This window comes from Apium graveolens, chromosome 11 (assembly GCF_009905375.1).
Source record: "Apium graveolens cultivar Ventura chromosome 11, ASM990537v1, whole genome shotgun sequence".
NCBI classification, from domain to species: Eukaryota; Viridiplantae; Streptophyta; class Magnoliopsida; order Apiales; family Apiaceae; genus Apium; species Apium graveolens.
In genome coordinates this window covers 180,010,980-180,030,045 of record NC_133657.1, presented here as the reverse complement: position 1 = coordinate 180,030,045, position 19,066 = coordinate 180,010,980, and the positions used below count along the sequence as shown (strand labels likewise).

Below are 19,066 nucleotides of genomic sequence, written 5' to 3'. Positions count from 1 at the left end.
TGCTCTGACAGCTGAGTGTCCGGTGGAACTAGAATCCTCAGGGGGAGGTCCTCGAATAGGTGATCGCACATGAGGGGGTGGTGGTATAGCTCGAAGAAGTGCAACCGTCACTACAAGGGGCATCAAAGCTACTACTGGTACAAGAAAAGGGTGTGGATCAGATCTGGGTGGGGACGGTGGTCCATGAACAGAAGGCTCGGAATGCTCAGAAAGTACAGGTATAATAGGATCCGACATAGCTGGTATCTGAAAATCAACACAAAAAAATACTCATAAGAATCTCTAATCGCAACATGAATCATACTAAAGACCTACTATAACGTTGCACTCAACCTCTCGATGTCCTATCTTTATATCACTCATCTTTAATCCTAACCCTCTACCCGAACCCGGTAATCTAAGCTTGTTTCATTGACTTATAACCTGTAGCTCTGATACCAACCTGTGATGCCCTACAAATCCGGGTCATAGACTCGAGGGTCATAACACAATATAAACCTGTATATAAGATAATATATGTAATGACCCTAAACATCCACAGAATGCAACAGGTTAAAGTATAAAACAAGCCACAACCTTAACTTATATTACAACGTTCCAAATCCCAACTATTTAAACTTACAACTTACAACAAAATGTTCTTACAAACTTGCAACAACTTATAACTATAACATAATACTCTTGGTAGCAATCTCCAACACTCAACTTGAAATCCTTTCCCGGGTACTGGTATGAGTGTTACCGACAGTTTTCTTCTTAACTAAAAACGAACATAAAGGAACGCAAGGGTGAGCTAACTAGCTCAACAAGTAGTATAAATAATAAACTGAGGTTAAAAAATTATCAAGTGAAATGAATCAGAGGATCGGGTTTCTTTTTAAATAATTATTAGAATAAGATATTCAGAATTTATTTTAAATAAAAAACAAGGTTAATTAGGTTGTTGATTAGTCACGCACTAACCCCGAGCAATGTCAACACCATGCTCCACTACTGGATCTAAGGCACACATTGGCCTAACATGACCACGAATCTGGTCTGGCCACGAATCAGGTCCACATTCAAGAAACTATCCAATTATATAGCAATTCAATATAATAAACAATGTAATTCAACAAAACATGATTTATCATCAACATTTATAAACATTTATCTAGAAGCAAAATACAAATCATAAGTATCACAAGGGTATATCAAAGTATGTAGGAAGAATGACTTCAAGTCTGTAAAAGAATCAAATATTAGATGGAAAAATGGTTAAAAGGTTATACATAAAGTTTGGTTTCTTGAAGTTACAAGATATTGTAAGAGGTATGTATTATCATCCAACAGATAGTTCTGTATCAGTGTTTGGTAGTTTGTGTGTATATGTTTGTAAAATGTCATAGTGTTTGTGCAGTATCATATCTTGTAATTCAAGAGTTGAGGGTTCTCCATGTATATGGTTCTCAATTCAGGTATCAAATGAACTAGTTTAGGGTTTAAGGCTAAGCAGAGTAACTAACACCTGCTATCAGAAGATACATCTCAAAGTCTATTCAAAGTAGTTGCAACATACCAAGAAAGTTCGAGAATACTTGCAATATATCTATGAGTTACTTGCAAAATGCATCTTCGTGATTTGGCCCAAATGCATTTTGTACCTATACTTTATATAATTGCACTTTACATCCCCTTACTATTTTCGACGCAAAAATTGCACCCTTTTCGTTAAGTTTGTTAAAATTTTTAGGGGTATTTTAGAAAATTAAAATATTTGATTATAATTATATCATTAATTAAACTTTTTGACCCTCTAAATGATACTTTTCGAAAAAAATTAAAGAAAGGAAGTTGTAGAGAACGAAAAAATCTTTTTAAAATAATAACATATATAAGACTGTAGGTTTAGATGAGATTCCAATTGAGGTTAGGCAATGTCTGGTAGAAAGAGGTGTAAATTGTTTGACGAATCTCTTTCATGTTATACTTTGGACAGCCAAGATGCCTAGTGAGTGGCGGTTGAGTGTTGTTGTACCCATATATAAGACTAAAGGTGATGTCCAAAGTTGTAGTAACTATCGTGGTATTAAGTTATTTAGTCATACAATGAAACTCTGGGAACGAGTTATTGAGTGCAGGCTTAAGAGAATCGTTAATATTTCTGCCAGTCGGTTTGGTTTATGCCTGGTAACTCAATGATTGGGGCGATTTATCTTGTTCGTTTTCTCATGAAGAAATATCGGGAGCGTCATAAGGATCTTCATATGGTGTTTTTAGAACTTGAAAAGGCTTATGATAGTGTACCACGTGCAGTAATTTAGAGATGTTTGGAGGCTCAAGGGATTCTGTCTGGGTATATATTAGAGCTGGCAATTCTTGTCGTTCGTATACTTTTGTGTCGTGTACTTTCGTGTTTCGTGTAGTGAAGGGAAAACACATATCCGACCCGTTTAGCATTCGTGTACTTAAGGGTAAACACATATCCGTAACTTATCGTTTCGTGTTCGTTTCGTGTATAAAATTAATTAATTAATTAATTAATATATAAAATATTATATAGCTGGATATAATTTTACATATATATATTTACATATAATGGTATATTTTTGGATATATTTTTATAAATATATATGAATTTTTAATGTATATATACATATAATATTAAAGTAATATTTATATTTATATAAATGAATATATAAATATTAAAAAATTATTAAAAAAATTATTATTTCGTGTACTTTGGTGTCGTGTCGTGTATCCAAGGGTAAACACATATCCGTACCCGTTTAGATTTCGTGTTCTTTCGTGTCGTGTACTTTCGTGTTCGTGTACCAAAAAGCTGAACACATATCCATTTATGAAGATTATCATTTGATTAATAGGCAGTTCTATTCTTCAATAAAATTTAGATTCAAATATATTCAGAGCTGGAGAACTAATAATAGAGAACATTTTTATTAGTGTTATCTTTCAAAGAAAAGACAAGATATTAATTCAGTTCGATATATTAAAGATGAGGATGACCGTGTTTTGTTACAGGTTGATGATATTAAAATGAGGTGGAGTAGGTTTTTTATGAATTATTTAATGCAGCTGGAGGCTGAGACTTTGTCTTTGACCAAGGTGACATAAAAGTTTTGGAGGCGAATATTGGTCTCAATCAGGATATTACTGTGGTAGAAGTTTGCGCATCCTTGGGTCTGATGGGTAAGGGTAAGACTGTAGGTTTAGATGCGATGTCAATTGAGGTTAGGCAATGTATGGTAGAAAATGGTGTAAATTGGTTGACGAATCCCTTAAACGTCATACTTTGGACTACCAAGTGTTAGGAGGAAACACACACATATTCGAGATTCACTTACACCAATACAGAGTACACATACAACAATATATTTGACGTGGAAAACTCACGTCCCAACTTTTATTATTAATCAAAACATAATCAATAATACATAACACCCCAATGGTGTCCCAAACAGATACTTTACCTAACCAATGCTCAAGCATCTTCCGCACGATACATAAGACGACTACATCTCTTAAGCATACCTTTCAAATATAATATGACTATAACTATGTACATATATGTTGTAAGTATAGTAAAAGTGTTACCTGAAACTGAGATTACTTGAATTTAAAATACCAGAAAAAGTTCGAGGCATGTAAAAAACCACGTTGTCATTAAGACAAATAAGCCCCTTCCATATCGCGCTTGAAGTTCAATCGGCTTTCGTCTCCCAGGATACAACAAACAGAGGTAATTTGAAGCACTTGCAAATTCACATCCTACGGACCGAATACATATTGCTCTATCCCCGTAAAATGATCCACAAACTTCCTAAGAAGATATAGAAAATATATAGAATATATAGATAGTTTTAAGAAGTTACTCATTTTCTTCTTCCAATTCCCAAGACCCTAAATATGTATATATAAATCTAAAACCTTTTTAACCTTTGAGATTGATATTGCCATATCCCAATATTTTTCCAATGTTGCCATCTCCATAGGAAACACTTGGGCCAGCTTTCTCCACAAAGTCTGATAGCAGGGCCTTATTTCCAGTCATATGTCCTGAACATCCACTGTCCAGAACTAGAATATTTTTCCTGTTGCCCTGCAATCACAAAGACCACTAATTATTAGTTTTAAGGACCCAGACTTGCTTGGATCCTTTGGTCTTATTAAGTTTGTTAACATTTACAGCGGATTTAGCATCAGAGTTTATGTTAACATTTTTCTTGTCAGAACTTACATTATCAGACTTTGAATCAGAATTTACACTAGAAGGAACAATGGAAACTTTCTTCAAAGAAGGTTTTATTTGATAATAATCATAGTACAAACTATGATATTCCTTACAAGTATAAATGGAATGCCATAAACTACCACAATAAAAACAAGGATTTTGTGGTTTGTATCTAACAGACTGACTCTTAACTCCTGATTTTGAAGGTAAGGAGTTAATATTCTTATTCTTCCTGCAAAAAGAAGCCAGATGATTAGAACTTCCACAGTTATGACATGTTTTCCTAGGAGCATCAGGAACAGGTTTATAATCATTGCTTTTATTCACACCTTCCTTTCCATTCCTATTTTTCCTAGGTGATTTTACCTTGTTTGCATTCTTAACATCTTTCAGCTTATGCTTAAGTTGCTTCTTTGTCATTAAGCCTATGTTTACTTCAGCTGTCTTTTCCTGTTTTAGTTTGTCAGAAGTTAATTCCTCTTTAACTTCTGATTTCTCATTTTCAGACTTTATAGTTACAAACTTAACAGGTTTTAACTTTGGCTTTTGCTTAACAACAGGCTTAATTTCTTCAGTTCCTTTATCATTCTTATCCTCTCCATAACCTAAGCCCTCTTTTCAGTTTCCACTACTTAACAAATTTTGAGTTATTTTGCCAGAATTAGTCCAAGTCCTGATAATCTCTCTTTCCTTTTCTAACTCAGTTTTTAGAGATTCATTCATTTTTAGCACTTCATCCCTAACATAGAAAGCATCATCTCTATCCTTCTGAGTTTGATGAAACATGACTAACTCTTTTTCTAAGAAATCATTTCTTTTCTTAAAAGCAAGATTTTCAGAAGTTAATTTTTCACATGTTAAAGTTTGATCTCTATAACTAACAAACATGGTTTTAAGATATCTTCTCAACTCATTAATATCATCAGTATGAAAAGCATAAGTAGTCTGAGGTACCTTTGTTTCAGCAGCTTTAGAACTGCTCTCAGCACTTTCTTTATCAGCATTTGCCATCAATGCATAGTTCTCCTCACTTTCAGAGTCTGAGGTGTCTGTCCAGCTTTTCTGCTTTGTGACAAGAGCCTTACCTTTGTCACCCTTTACCTTCTTGCAATCAGGAGATATGTGGCCTTTCTCACCACAGTTATAGCATTTAACATTGGTATAATCTCCTCTGTCAGACTTTCCTCCTCTGCCTTCAGATCTTCTGAAATTCTTCTTATCAGAACTTATGCCTTTCCTGGAAAACTTCTTTCCCTTTCTGAACTTCCTGTATGCAATCTTTGTGATTCCTTTCATCATAAGAGCACACAGCTTCATCATCTCCTCATCAGCATCAGTCTCAGGCAAGCTTTCAGAATCTGAGTCATCATCACTTTCAGAACTTGATGACTCAATATCAGACTTTATGAAAAGAGCTTTACCCTTGTCTTTCCTTGAGGAAGCTGCTTTGGGGGATTTTTCTTCAGCCTTAAGAGCAACTGTCCTTGACTTTCCTCCTTTCCTCTTGCTTCTTTGTTCCATCTCAAGTTCATGAGTCTTGAGCATTCCATAGATTTCATCAAGAGTTGTTTCATCAAGATTGTAGTTGTCTCTTATTGTTGTTGCCTTCAAATCCCAGCATTAAGGAAGAGCTAACAGGAATTTAAGGTTTGAATCTCCAAGATCATACTCTTTATCAACCAATGACAAATCATTCAAAAGTTTGACAAATCTATCATATAGATCATTCAATGACTCATTAGTCTTTGAGTCAAAGTGTTCATACTCTTGAGTGAGTATTGTCTTCCTGTTCTTCTTAATTGTGTCAGTTCCCTGACATCTTGTTTCCAGAGCATCCCATATCTCCTTAGCAGTCTTGCAGTTGATTACCATGTTTGACATTACATTATCAATGGCACTATGCAGTAAGTGTCGTACCTTAGCATCCTTAGCAATTGATGCTATATCTTCAGCAGTATAATCACTCTTTTCCTTTGGTACAGTCTTTGCTGCTTCACCTGCAACTGCAACTGCAACAGCAAGCTTGGTTGGTTTGTGAGGCCCTTCCTTGATTCTATCAAGGTATTTTGGATATGTTGCTTCCAGGAACATGGTCATTCTCACCTTCCATATGGGATATTCAGATGGTCTCAGTATGGGAACTCTGATGGTCTCATACCGACTCTGAATTTGTGTCTTTGGTAGTTCCTCAGTTTTGATAGGCTTAGTTGGAGTTTCTGTGTCAGACATGATTGTGTTTGGATCTTTAACTGTATGTGTGTTAACAGATAGGCTCTGATACCACTTGTTAGGTCACACACACTGTAGAGGGGGTGAATACAGTGTATAATACAATCAAATCGAACTTTAAAATCTTAAGTAACAGAAAACAAACTTTATTGAAATAATAAACTCTGTTACAGTATGAAACTGTTACCTCTCAGTGATGAACAAATATCACGAGAGCTGTTAGGGTTACAATGAATAATCTTCTCGAATATGATAACACTTATAGTGTAAACCCTATGTCTGTGTTTATATACTACACAGTTACAAGATAATCGCTAATTGATATGGAATATAATTCTGCTTCCTAAAATATATCAATCAGATATCTTTTCTTCCAAGTATTCCATTCTTCACGGAATTCTTTTTTCATGCATATCTCTTCTTATGTTTATCTTGATCTTCTTTCCTTTAATCAGCTACTGTCCTTATCTGATCGTCCTTCAGCACTTAAGTTCTGATATCTAACTTCTGATGATTATCTCCTGATAATATAAGTACTGATATCCTTAAGTCCTGACTTCCAGTATAAGTACTGATCAACGGTTAAGTACTGATTTGTCCTGTTAAGTACGATCTGAAATCTAAACATAAATTATATTAGCCATGACATTATCAAATATATCTAACATAAAACCCCCACAGTGATCTCACTAAGTCTTTACAGTTAGGTTGTCCCATTGAACCAAGATCTTGGGATCTCCAGTCAACAAGGTTGGGTTTCCTTTGTATCGACTTTTGTAATGGGCTTTAGTCTCATTCCCTACGATGATTTCTCAACTATCTTTCTTGTTAACACGTTGGTTAGCGGATCCGCGGTGTTATATATTGACATGATGTAATAAATAGTGATAACTCTAGTTGAGAGTAACTATTCTTATGGAATTAAGTCAACGACAAATATGCCTCGACATTCCATACAAGTCTCTTCTCAAAGATCAATTTTTCATTCTTTGTCATTCTTTTCAATTTTGTACGAATTCAAAAGAACTACATACTCTTCCAAACATTAATGCTCCAATCCATAATTGAAATTACTAATTTTCAGCGTCCCAAAAATTAGAAATATCAATTCACCAATTTACCAAATTTGAGCGTCCTCAAATTAGCAATTCATATCGATCTAGTTACTCAATTTAAGCGTCCTCAAATTAGCAACTTAACCGTAATATTTGAAATCACTGATTTTGGTGCCCATTTAGAATCACACATCTTTCACTAAATCTGAGTCTTTTCTTACGGGTCCGATTCGACGAAGTGGACCTTCCTTTGATTTTTTTCGAGAAAATATTAAATAAAAAAATAAAATATTTCTCTACACCATTATTATATTCTTGTGTATGTCGGGGATTTTTGACTCGTGCACAAGAAATTTATCTGCCACACATTGGGGCATATTCCCAATAAAATACAGTCTGTCAGTTCCTAGACCGATTTTCCCCACTTTGATATTTGTACAAGAACCTCTTGCAAACACCCCCACACTCGTAAGAATTTCGAGTGGTTCAAAGTTTGGAATACACTCACAAGCTGAGCATTAGACTCATCTTCTTTCAACTTTGGTGTATCCTTAGTCAAGAACCTCACAAGATTCAAAGTGGTTAGGGAAAAAAAATATTTTTATTGCCATCTCTTGAAATTCAACTAACTATATTTCTCTGAATTTTCCGCGTGAGCGGTTATCGGTACAACTTTATTAGGCACCACAAGGGTCGTCCATATCAGGCACTGCCTCGGCAGTCACACTCCCATCACCAGTCAAACTGGCTCCAAGTTTCCGTCATATCTCAAATGCACGGAATAAATATAAGATTTTAATAACCCACATTCAGTAATTTTTGATCAGCTGATGTGCTAGGGTTAATACTATTGTTGAATTTTTCTATTATTTCAACATTCAAATTGACATCAATATTATTTTCTTAGGTATCCATTATCTTGTTTTAGTTGACATTACTTGCATTTAACAAGTAACACGGGCACATAACTTGGAAGCCTGAACATTAAATATTATTGCCAGAAATAAAACTTCTCACCTCCACAATTTAAGATGCACATAAGAAAAAAAAGATTACATAATGATAATTATGTTCATGCTTTTGATATGGCAGGAGCTACAAATGGGCAACTGAAAAAAAAACACCAATATTAAACAGCGGACACCAAAATTTTTCATCTCAAAATTAACCCACAAATCAAAATCGAATATATTTAAACAATAAACTAACACTTATAATTATTTGCTCAATCAACTAGTTACAACTAATATGCATCAAGCATAGAGTAATAAAACTGTCATATTAAAGTACAACCGGATTAAAGGTACATGAGCTGTTCACAAAAGCTAACACTTGCACATCAAAATCATTACATTTAACACACGAGTGAAATTCATGTAAAAATGCAAATAAAGTACATATACAATTCATTTAACACATTTAATAAAAATTGTGCATAACTCTGTTTTCTATTTCCCACAAAAAAACAAGCTTAGATTTTATATTATCCAACTTAAGAATTTAAACAATTTTATTCAAACAAAGTACAAGCACGTTTAAAAATATAATCCAATCTTTATCTTTTCTCGGATATATACACATAAAATTATTGTACAAACAATAATCAATAATTTATTCAACAGTTTAATAATTAAAAAAAAATTGCTACCGAGATAAATTAGTTCTCTATAAAAAAACTGAATTATTACACTGTCTGCACACGTGACCTTTTGGACAACTGTACATGTCAAGCCAGGAAATAATTTTTTCAAATAATTAAATCAAACATTATAAACTACAAGTCTACAAGCAAAATAAAAGACAGAAGTACTAGCCAGTAAAGTAGAATACACATGCTCTAGTTACACACATATTATCCTCCCAATATGAGAATTTAAGAATGCAATTTTAGTTCCATAACAAGATAAGTTCCGGAAAAAAAAGCTTCTAATGTAGATTATAAATATAGAACCTTTTCATGCTCTTATACTAAACACAACAGCAAGTGAGTAATATCAAAATAGAGTATAATTAACACATGCAAGTATACAAAAAAAAATCAAATATATTGATAGCTTGTATCAACTGGCAGAACATTTAAATCTGTCATGCATATCTAAAGAGCAACAACTTAAAATAGTACAATTCAATAAAACAAGTGACATCGAATTACTATACTCCCGAATAGAATCCAAACCAACCAATTTATCGATTAAATTAACTGATATGAATTTGGTTATCTGTCTTAAGCTTGTTGTAAGTATAGTAAAAGTGTTACCTGAAATTGAGATTACTTGAATTTAAAATACCGAAAAAAGTTTGAGGTACGTGAAAATCACGTTGTCCTTAAGACAGATAAACCCCTTCCATATCGTGCTTGAAGTTCAATCGGCTTCCGTCTCTCAGGATACAACGAACAGAGGTAATTTGAAGCACTTGCAAATTCACCTCCTACGAACCGAACACATATTGCTCTATCCCCGTAAAATGATCCACAAACTTCCTAAGAAGATATAGAATATATAGACAGTTTTAAGAAGTTACTCATTTTCTTCTTCCAATTCCCAAGACCCTAAACATGTATATATAAATCTAAAACCTTTCTAACTTATGAGACTCATTAATAATGTAACCTCCACATTAACACAACATTAACTTAGGAGTTACAAATAAAATATAGACATATAATATAATTTTATTCATATTACTCCAACAATATAGTCATCACAAACTTAGCCAAAAATACATACCTAATCTGATTATAATAATAATTGTATATCTATACAATTATTACCTAATTCCATTATGATAATCGTTGTCTACCCATACAATTATTATCCAATATAATTATGACAATTATTGTCTATACATACAATTATTATCCATTCTCATTAGGATAATAATTGTCTATCACCAAGCTCATAATACCAATTGGGTTTAACCCTAACCGGCCTATTGATAAGGATAAAGGTAATGCCCAAAATTGTAGTAACTATCATGGTATTAAGTTATTTAGTCATACAATGAAACTCTGGGAACGAGTTATTGAGTGCAGGCTTAGGAGAATTGTTGATATTTCCGCCAATCAGTTTGGTTTAATTCCTGGAAGGTCAACGACTGGGGCGATTTATCTTATTCGTTGCCTAATGAAGAAATATCGGGAGCGTCGTCAGGATCTTCATATGGTATTTATAGATCTTGAAAAGGCTTATGATAGTGTACCACGTGCAATAATTTGGAGATGTTTAGAGGCTCAAAAGCTTCCGCCAGGTTATATAGGTTTTATTCAGGATATGTATGCAGCACTAAAGACATGTGTTTGGACGCTATTATGAGATACTCAGTATTTTCTAGTTGAGGCGGGCCTTAATCAGGAGTAGGTATTAAGCCCCTTGATTTTCATTGTTATTTTGAATGTGATTACTTGTACCATCCAAGCTCTTGTTCTTTGGTGTATGTTGTTTGCGGATGATATTGTGTTAATCGTTGTATGGTTTTAAGTACCTTGGCTCTATCATAGAGAGCAATGGTGATATTCTTGATGATGTTACGCATCGTATTAAGGCAAGTGAGTTAGATGGAAGGCTGCTACTAGATTATTATGTGATAAGAGCGTACCTTTGAAGTTGAAGAGTAAATTTTATAGATTTGTTGTTCGACCAACATTGTTGATTTGTGGTTGCACAATGGGATATTATATTTCGAATAATTCTTTTAGAAGCGTTTTGGGTGTTAAATCTATTTCCAGGGAGAGGGACGTTTACGTTGGTATGGGCATGTTAGACACTGACGTACTTCCGCCTCAGTTAGACGAGTTGAAAATAATTTGATTGGGGGAAAGATATAGAGAGGTCGACCGCGTAGGACGTGGGATGATTAATTAAGTTTGGATATGGCGGTTTTAAATCTCGCGGGGATATGACATTAGATAAAGCTGATCGGAGATGGCGTATTAAAGTAGTTGAGGCTGGATCTCGTGGCTCAAACTAGGGTCACTTGTAAAGTTTCATGTACACATATGTTAGTAAATGATTTTCTTTGTAACCAGAAGTGTAGAATTTCAGATTTCGAAAGACACCGATGTGAATTGTTCACAGGTAAGTCTCATGTAAAGTATGGCATGGCCTCAGGTATCGCAAATCTACACACGTTCTAAGTCGGTGGTTTTCACGGAAATAGCGGCCATACTTTTCAGGGCTGCGTACATCTTGCCTTACTCGTACCCCGCTCTAAGCGGGTTATACCGAGTATGTTTTGTTTGATTTGGTTTTATTAGTGCTATCTTTGTTGGATTGAGAAATATCAGATTTGATGGTGGCCGGGATGAGAAGGCATTGTTGGCTCTGGATTCCTACTAGTCAGACTGAATCAAACCTTAATTTTAAGATACATGTTATGATCATTGATATATAGACATGCAGGATTATTTGGGTAGGACTAGGACACCAAGTAAACAAGCGATGCATGAATTCTTATACCAATCCTGATAGACATAATTCGGTCATAGTTTTACGATTGGTAGTATCAACTTGTAAATAACAACAGAATATCAATGCAGAGCAATGTTTGTGTTGTTCGTTGCTTGAATAGATGCAATACATAGTATTAATTACAAGATACAACGTACAGCCCTCTTTCGAAACTCTGGAAAGCAATGAATGCTGGAAACTCTAATACATCGAGCAAACATTGACAGAATGAACTCAGGTAAAGCTCAACTCTTTTAGAAGCCCCAAACCTCAAATTAGGATACACTCTTATAAATAGGCACAACATATTCTCTTCGTGTCATTAGTTTAAAAGTCTTCACGCAAATTTATGTAATGTGAGATCCATTAACAGGACGGATCAACTTCATCAGTCATCACCCTCCTAGAGCACTCTTTAATGCTTCTCGTTGATCTTCCGTCAATTTTGTAGGGAACTTGACTTCAAACTTAATCTTCAAATCTCCCCTCGTTCCAGGCTCTTTTGCAATTGGCATTCCTTCTTGTTGAACCACATGCTCGTAACCAGGGTGTACAATTTCAGTAATGGTGACCGGCAAATCACGTCCATCTAGTGTAGTGATATTTATTGTTGGCCCTCCTATTGCTTCTGCTAAGGTGACTCTGTGGCTTATAATGAGGTCATTTCCATCTCTCTTATATACATTGTGAGGTTTCTCATCGATCACAAAAACAAGATCTGCAGGGAGCTGGTTATGCTGCTCATTCCCTTTATCCGGGAAAGTTATCTTTGTTCCTTTCTTCCACCCCGGTTTTATGTCAATTGATAATATTTCTGATTCTGGCACTACCCGTCTGTGTCAAAGGAATACAAAACTCCGCTTACTACATGTTTATATGAGGTAACAGGAAGCATACATAGGAATATTTTTGGAACAAGGAAAAACTTAAAACTAATTAATCAAGAACTTCTCCTAGCATGCAATATTTCAAGCCAATGTCCACAAATTCTTAAGACACGAAAGAGAAACCTATTTTTCCATTTTAATATTAATACAAAGGAATAGATTTTCTCCCTTTAGATAACAGTATTTGTTTCGAAGGTAATTAAAATTTTATGGTACCCTTAGCATGTTACCATGCCAAATATAAAACCAGAGAGGAATAAATGAGACAAATAAGAACAAGAGAAAAACTGAGAAGTAAACATAACATTATGAGAACGATAGTTACCCATTGGCATCAACCACTGTTCTAGAAATCTTCATTTTTCTTGATGATCCAGAGTAAAGCTCCTCAAGGGTGCACGGCAATTTGCTCTCAACTGGTGGCGGTTTTTTGGGCGTCTGTGGTACAGCTCCATCACTATATGTTCGAAACATATTATCACCCCCACCAAAACCCCTGAAACCCCCTCCATCAGATGAGTACCTCGTAGATCTCCCAACTCCTGCTGAGCCAAATTCGAACGGACTACTCCCAAAGAATTCTGCAAAAATATCTTCAGCATTTCGAGGATTAAAACCATTTGGGAATCCACCACTGCCACTAGGACCGGGAACTGGCATGTCTTTTAGACCTTCTTCACCATGCTGATCATATGTTGTCCTCTTCTGTGGGTCACTAAGGACCTGGAAATTTTGTAAGCAAAGTACCAGTGTTAGCTGAATTTTTAACTGATAATACATAGCATGATGTGTCCTAATAAAGAAGGGAACAACCTATTGTAATTTCTTTTTTAATATATTGCTAGTTATCAGCTTAGAAAATAGTAGGACTCTGGAGAGTTGGACTTCAATTATAAGGAATGAAAGTAGCAATAAATCTTATCGCATTTTTCTTTCTTTGTACTTTTATGCATGGAAGAAGAAGAAATGTGTTTGGTAAATCATCAAATCTTAGTCTGGGCCTATAATTTTCGTGTGGTTGAATTGCTTTTGTCAAAGAGACTCATTTCTAAACAGAGTTGTAGGTGGAAGTTTCCTAGTTAGGTGATGGAAAATGGTGGTTGAGTGATGATCAATAAGTAGCACTGTTACAAATAGTGCAACATCCCAAAAGGTTGAGCTTGAGAGACATGGTGCAACTTGGTTCTGGGATACTTATTAGCAAAAGGGGATTTTTAGTTTTTAAATTCATGCAAAAGGCAGTACAAGAAGATACAGTTGTAGTTTTCCGTTGGTAAATTGGGTCGTACATAAGCAAACCCATGGTGATTCTCATGTTAGTTTTCGCATTCAACCCAGAGGATTTACCATTAATATTTTCATCTTCATGTTGTTTTTAATCGAAAAGTCTAACAAGATGAGAATTCCATCAGAAACAACTCATATTGATGCATTTACACCAAAACATGCAGTTTCAATGCAAAGCCAGCCAAACAATTTTTTTAATACATTTTAACTAAATAATAGCAAAGAACACATACATTGTTATGCAATCAAAAACTATTACAAGAAAACAAGAATCACAAACAAACACCTAAGAAAGATCAGCAATGTGAAGAAAATAAAAATGAATGTCAAAATTATCCATTTCCCTAATTACTCAAATATTCTTAAACAAAACCACAAACAATGTGATCAAGGGCAGGCCAGAATCATAATATAATCTTTTGCATAAGAAAAACAAAAGCAGCTATGTCCATGCATAAAATTAAAGAATGATTAGGGATAATTACTTCATAAGCTTCGGAGATTTGCTTGAATTTGGCTTCAGCTTCTTTCTTGTCAGTAGGATTCTTATCAGGGTGCCATCTCATTGCCAATTTCCTGTAAGCTTTTTTGAGATCATCATCTGTTGCATTCTTCCCTACATTCAGTACTTCATAATAATCCACCCCCATTTCAATCCTGCCCCTCCCACTAATATATATTTATTATATATTCAACACATCCAAAATGATAGAGATTTATATGTTAATTTACAAAATGTAAATGAGAATATACAGTAGAGTTTATTGCATGCTCTGATCATCAAATTTATCTTATTTCTATCTCTCTGCAACTCTCGTTTCTGTTTATCTATCTGTCTGTCTGCCCTCATCCTACAAACCCCAAATATAGAAAATCTTGATATAGCCTCCAAATGAAAACAGATAAGACTTAAAATTCTATCCCCCCTATATATGTGTGTGTGAATATTCTATGTTCCAAGAATATACATGTTAGAATGGAACCAGTTTTAAAGATTCTTTTTTTGTGCTAGTTTGGTAAAAATACCAAGTTTCTAATGTTGCTTTGTTGAACCATATTTCTTGGCCGTTCGTTTGTCTCCTTTCCATGACTTGTCCTTTTTTAATTAAGACCAAAATATTAAACAATTAGGTATACAATTAAATGTTGCAAGATGTATGGCCGTTTAAACCCATCCAACAGTTTGGTTGTTTTTTACGGTTATTTGTTATTGATTATAAAAATCAAACAGTGTCATTACGGTTGCAATTTCGATTTTAGTATTAGCATAAAACCGCACCGATTCAAACCGTATTTTTTCCTTATATGTCTCTTAAAATAAAGTCGGTTTAATGATGCTTTATTATATTAAACACTTGATATTTTTTTTCTTGGAACCAACAGTAATATAAAAGAATTCAATGTTAGCTATGTTTAATATATTTGCCCTTTTGATGTTTTTCCTTCTTCTAGCATAAAATTCCTGTCTCTAAAAAAAAGAAAAAAAAATCATACAATAAATCTTGGGTAAATTATTTACAATCAATTAATCATTCTTTCATATTTTTTTCCCTTCCTGTAAAACAACAAGAACCCCCACCTCCCCGCCTCAATATCAACTTTTTTTCCCTAAACAAATATGCATGTTCCCTCCATTCTATATCTCCATTGAATATTTATCTTTTGCATTGTTCTTACTATAAGCACATATTTGTGTCTAAATTCATCCTTCTATGCTCTCTTGTTTCAAAAGTTGTGCTTTGCAACAATTCTTGAAAATTTTGAAATTTTGATAAAGATTGTATCTTTATCATCAATGTATCATTTTAGCATCGGGGATTTTTTTAAAGAGCTTCATCTGTCATTCTTGACAAAGATCTTTGCTTGAGGTGGATGTTTTAGCTTCATTTATTGCTATCAAGATCAAAAGTTTCTTCACCTTTTTGGGGATTTTTTGTTTTCATTTAATGTGTCTTGCCTTGTTTGGTGTTGGTGAATATTTCCATTGTGGGAATTTGAATAGAATTCATTATGGTTTTATTCATATTTTCTTTTAAATATAATTTGATATGTGCTCCATTTGCAACTCCTGGTTGCTCTGCATTTTTAATATCTTGATTCGCAATTTAAAGAAAGGGTCCACAACATTTTGTTGCAGATTTTTGAAGAAATTTTGAGGATTTAAGGTCTAGCTTGGGTTTTTGGGCTACCCTTGTTAAGGGTTTTGTGGTGATTACATATATATGTTTATGAAAAGTAGTTTTGTTTGAGTGCTTTTAGTTGGATTCTTTAGTTGCATTCAAAATGTGGAAGCATATTCTTAAAAGGCTTCCTAGGAAGTCACAGAAATCTGAATCTAATTCTCCGAAAAATAAGACTGTTTCATCAAGCCGAAAAAGTGGAAACTTGGGTACAGGCCTATTAAGCTCCGCGAAAAAGACATCATCAGCAGTTTTTCCAGCTGGTGCCATGCCTTGCATTGAGCCTCTTTTGCCTTTTAAAGATGTTCCCAATTCAGAAAAGATGAATCTTTGTATCAGTAAGTTAAGCCTGTGTTGTGTGGTGTTTGATTTTACGGATCCAAGTAAGAGTATTAGTGACAAAGATCTCAAATTTGTTACGTTGGTTGAGCTTCTAGATTATGTGTCTTCCGAGCCTCCAAAATATACTGAAGAAGCAATTCAGGCAATGTGCAAAATGTGTGCTGTTAACTTGTTTCGAGTCTTTCCACCACATTATCGGTCTAATGTGCGTCATGGTGAAAATGATGATGATGATCATGAACCTATATATGATCCTGCTTGGACACATCTAGAGCTAGTGTATGATATATTGCTCAAGTTTATAAGTTCTTCTACTATGGAAGCTAAGGTTGCAAAAAAGTATATAAATCATTCATTTATTTTAAGATTGCTTGATCTCTTTGAGTCCGAGGATCCTCGAGAAAGAGAATGTTTGAAAGCTATTATGCACAAAATTTATGGCAAGTTTATGGTGCATCGACCTTTTATTCGTAAGAACATTGGAAGTATCTTCTCTCGCTTTGTAAATGAGACTGATCGGTGTAATGGAATTGCTGAGTTGTTAGAGATTTTTGGCAGTGTGATTACTGGATTTGCATTACCTATAAAGGAGGAGCACAAGATCTTTCTCTGGAGGGCACTGATTCCTCTGCACAAGCCAAAGGCTTTAGGGGCTTACTTTCAACAGTTGTCGTATTGTGTAATGCAATTTTTAGAAAAGGATCTCAATTTGGCCAGCATGGTGATCAGGGGGTTGTTGAAATATTGGCCAATTACCAATAGCCAAAAGGAGGTTATGTTCTTGAGTGAGATTGAAGAGATTCTTGAAACAATTAGTATGGATGAGTTTCAGAAGGTTATGGCTTTATTGTTTAGGAGAATCGGATGCTGCATCAGCAGTTTCCAGTTTCAGGTATGTTATTGATTGTTACTATTCCTTCTGATGAATTATTTCATCTTTATGGTTCCCATATATTTTACACTAACACCTGTGCTGTGTAATTAAAGGTAAATTTTAAAAAAACACGATATCTAATGATAATGGCAACTTATTCTAAGTCTGCCGGTAGTAGTATCTCATGCTGCAAAGATGTTCCAATCATAAATTATGCCAAATTGGGAAATCTTTGTTACGTTATAGTGTAAAAGAGTAATAGGATGATCGTATATCTAGGGTTAAATGGAGTGCAAGGTTTTGTTGTTAATTACCTTGCAGGGAGGGAGTAATTAGGTTCTGCTTTACTTTTGTTGCATGGTCTTGGATACTTCTATAGTTACTCGTGTCTTATCACATTAAGAAATACTTTCTTATCAGCTCAAATTTTTTCATCTTAGGTGGCTGAGAGAGCGCTGTACCTCTGGAACAATGAACAGATTGTGAACCTAATTGCACATAACAGACATGTGATCCTGCCACTCATATTTCCAGCCCTAGAAAACAATGTGCATAGCCACTGGAACCATTCTGTTCTTAACTTAACTCTCAACGTGAGAAAAAAATTCTTGGAGATGGATGATAAGCTGTTTTCAATATGCCATTCTCGGTTTATGGAGGAAAGATGTAAACTAACATCAGAGACGGAAAAGCGGAAAGAAGTGTGGAAGCACCTTGAGGATGCAGCTAGTCGGCAACCAATAACTGGAAACACAGCTGTTTCAGTAAACCCTTAGCAATCTAAGTGTCTCTTAAAGGATTACCTTTTCTTGTGTGGTAAATCACATAAGATGGAAAACGCGCAACTCTTTCGTGGAAGGTTTGTACTTCTTGGTGGATCAAATCTATTGTTATAATCTATTAGTATTGTTTGGATACTTCTTGTCAACTGAAGTCTGCAGTGCTATTCGGTTTCCAGTAAAGAGCGATAAGAAAGCAGGTTCAGCAACTAACATCCTTTGGTAGCTTGGCTGATTACTTTTGATCAATCTATTTGATTTGAATTTGAGTAAGAAGTTTTGTAATTTGTAATCAAGTAGTATCTTGGGAAAATTTGAAAAGAACATATTTTCCCTCTGCTCCAGATACTGCCCTTTCTAGAACTTTGCAAATACTAAGTTGTATATTCAGATTTCTTTTCCTGTTATTCCTTTATAGTAATAATGATGGTCTTTTGCAGTTAATTGTCTATGTGACAAAAGAAACATGTGATGGGCAGGCAGAAAAATTTGGTTTAACATTAACTATATGCTAATTTGTCTTCTACTATGAAAGCTAAGGTTGCAAAAAACCATCATTATTACTATAAAGGAATAACAGGAAAAGAAATCATTATAAGCTAAGTCATTCATTTTTTTTAAGATGTCTTGATCTCTGAGTCTGAGGATCCTCGAGAAAGAGAATGTTTGAAAGGTATTTAGCACAAAATTTATGGCAAGTTTATGGTGCATCGACTGACTCGTATGCATTGCTATTATAAATGAAATGCTCTTG

At 34.6% G+C, this 19,066-nt stretch overlaps 2 protein-coding genes across 3 annotated transcripts; one reads left to right on the top strand and one right to left on the bottom strand.

The window, feature by feature from the left end:
- Positions 1-12,049: 12,049 nt before the first annotated feature.
- LOC141697895 (uncharacterized) lies at positions 12,050-14,954 on the bottom strand. 2 transcript variants are annotated; one of them, XM_074502453.1, is made up of 3 exons: positions 14,623-14,954; positions 13,176-13,618; positions 12,050-12,797 (listed from the first exon to the last, which is right to left on the bottom strand). In XM_074502453.1, exons 1-3 carry the CDS (start codon positions 14,785-14,787, stop codon positions 12,359-12,361), a joined length of 1,047 nt encoding a protein of 348 aa, XP_074358554.1. In that variant the 5' UTR covers positions 14,788-14,954; the 3' UTR covers positions 12,050-12,358. The 2 variants fall into 2 exon arrangements, with proteins under 2 accessions (XP_074358554.1, XP_074358553.1); XM_074502452.1 differs by having other exon boundaries at positions 13,176-13,573.
- A 1,466-nt stretch (positions 14,955-16,420) lies between these two features.
- Positions 16,421-18,727, top strand: LOC141698160 (serine/threonine protein phosphatase 2A 57 kDa regulatory subunit B' kappa isoform-like). The gene is made up of 2 exons (XM_074502788.1): positions 16,421-17,551; positions 17,974-18,727. The coding sequence occupies exons 1-2, from the start codon at positions 16,421-16,423 to the stop codon at positions 18,307-18,309; spliced, it is 1,467 nt and encodes a 488-aa protein (XP_074358889.1). The 3' UTR covers positions 18,310-18,727.
- The last annotated feature ends 339 nt before the right edge of the window (positions 18,728-19,066 follow it).

Bases quoted from the DNA above. Each gene is read 5' to 3' on its own strand.
- LOC141697895 (XM_074502453.1), bottom strand. From the start codon at position 14,787: ATGGGGGTGGATTATTATGAAGTACTGAATGTAGGGAAGAATGCAACA. The intron at 13,619-14,622 runs GTAATTATCCCT...ATGTATTATCAG, and splicing joins AAATCTCCGAAGCTTATGAA to TTAAAAATTCAGCTAACACT. The intron at 12,798-13,175 runs GTAACTATCGTT...CCTTTGACACAG, and splicing joins ACAGTGGTTGATGCCAATGG to ACGGGTAGTGCCAGAATCAG.
- LOC141698160 (XM_074502788.1), top strand. From the start codon at position 16,421: ATGTGGAAGCATATTCTTAAAAGGCTTCCTAGGAAGTCACAGAAATCT. The intron at 17,552-17,973 runs GTATGTTATTGA...TTTTCATCTTAG, and splicing joins TCAGCAGTTTCCAGTTTCAG to GTGGCTGAGAGAGCGCTGTA.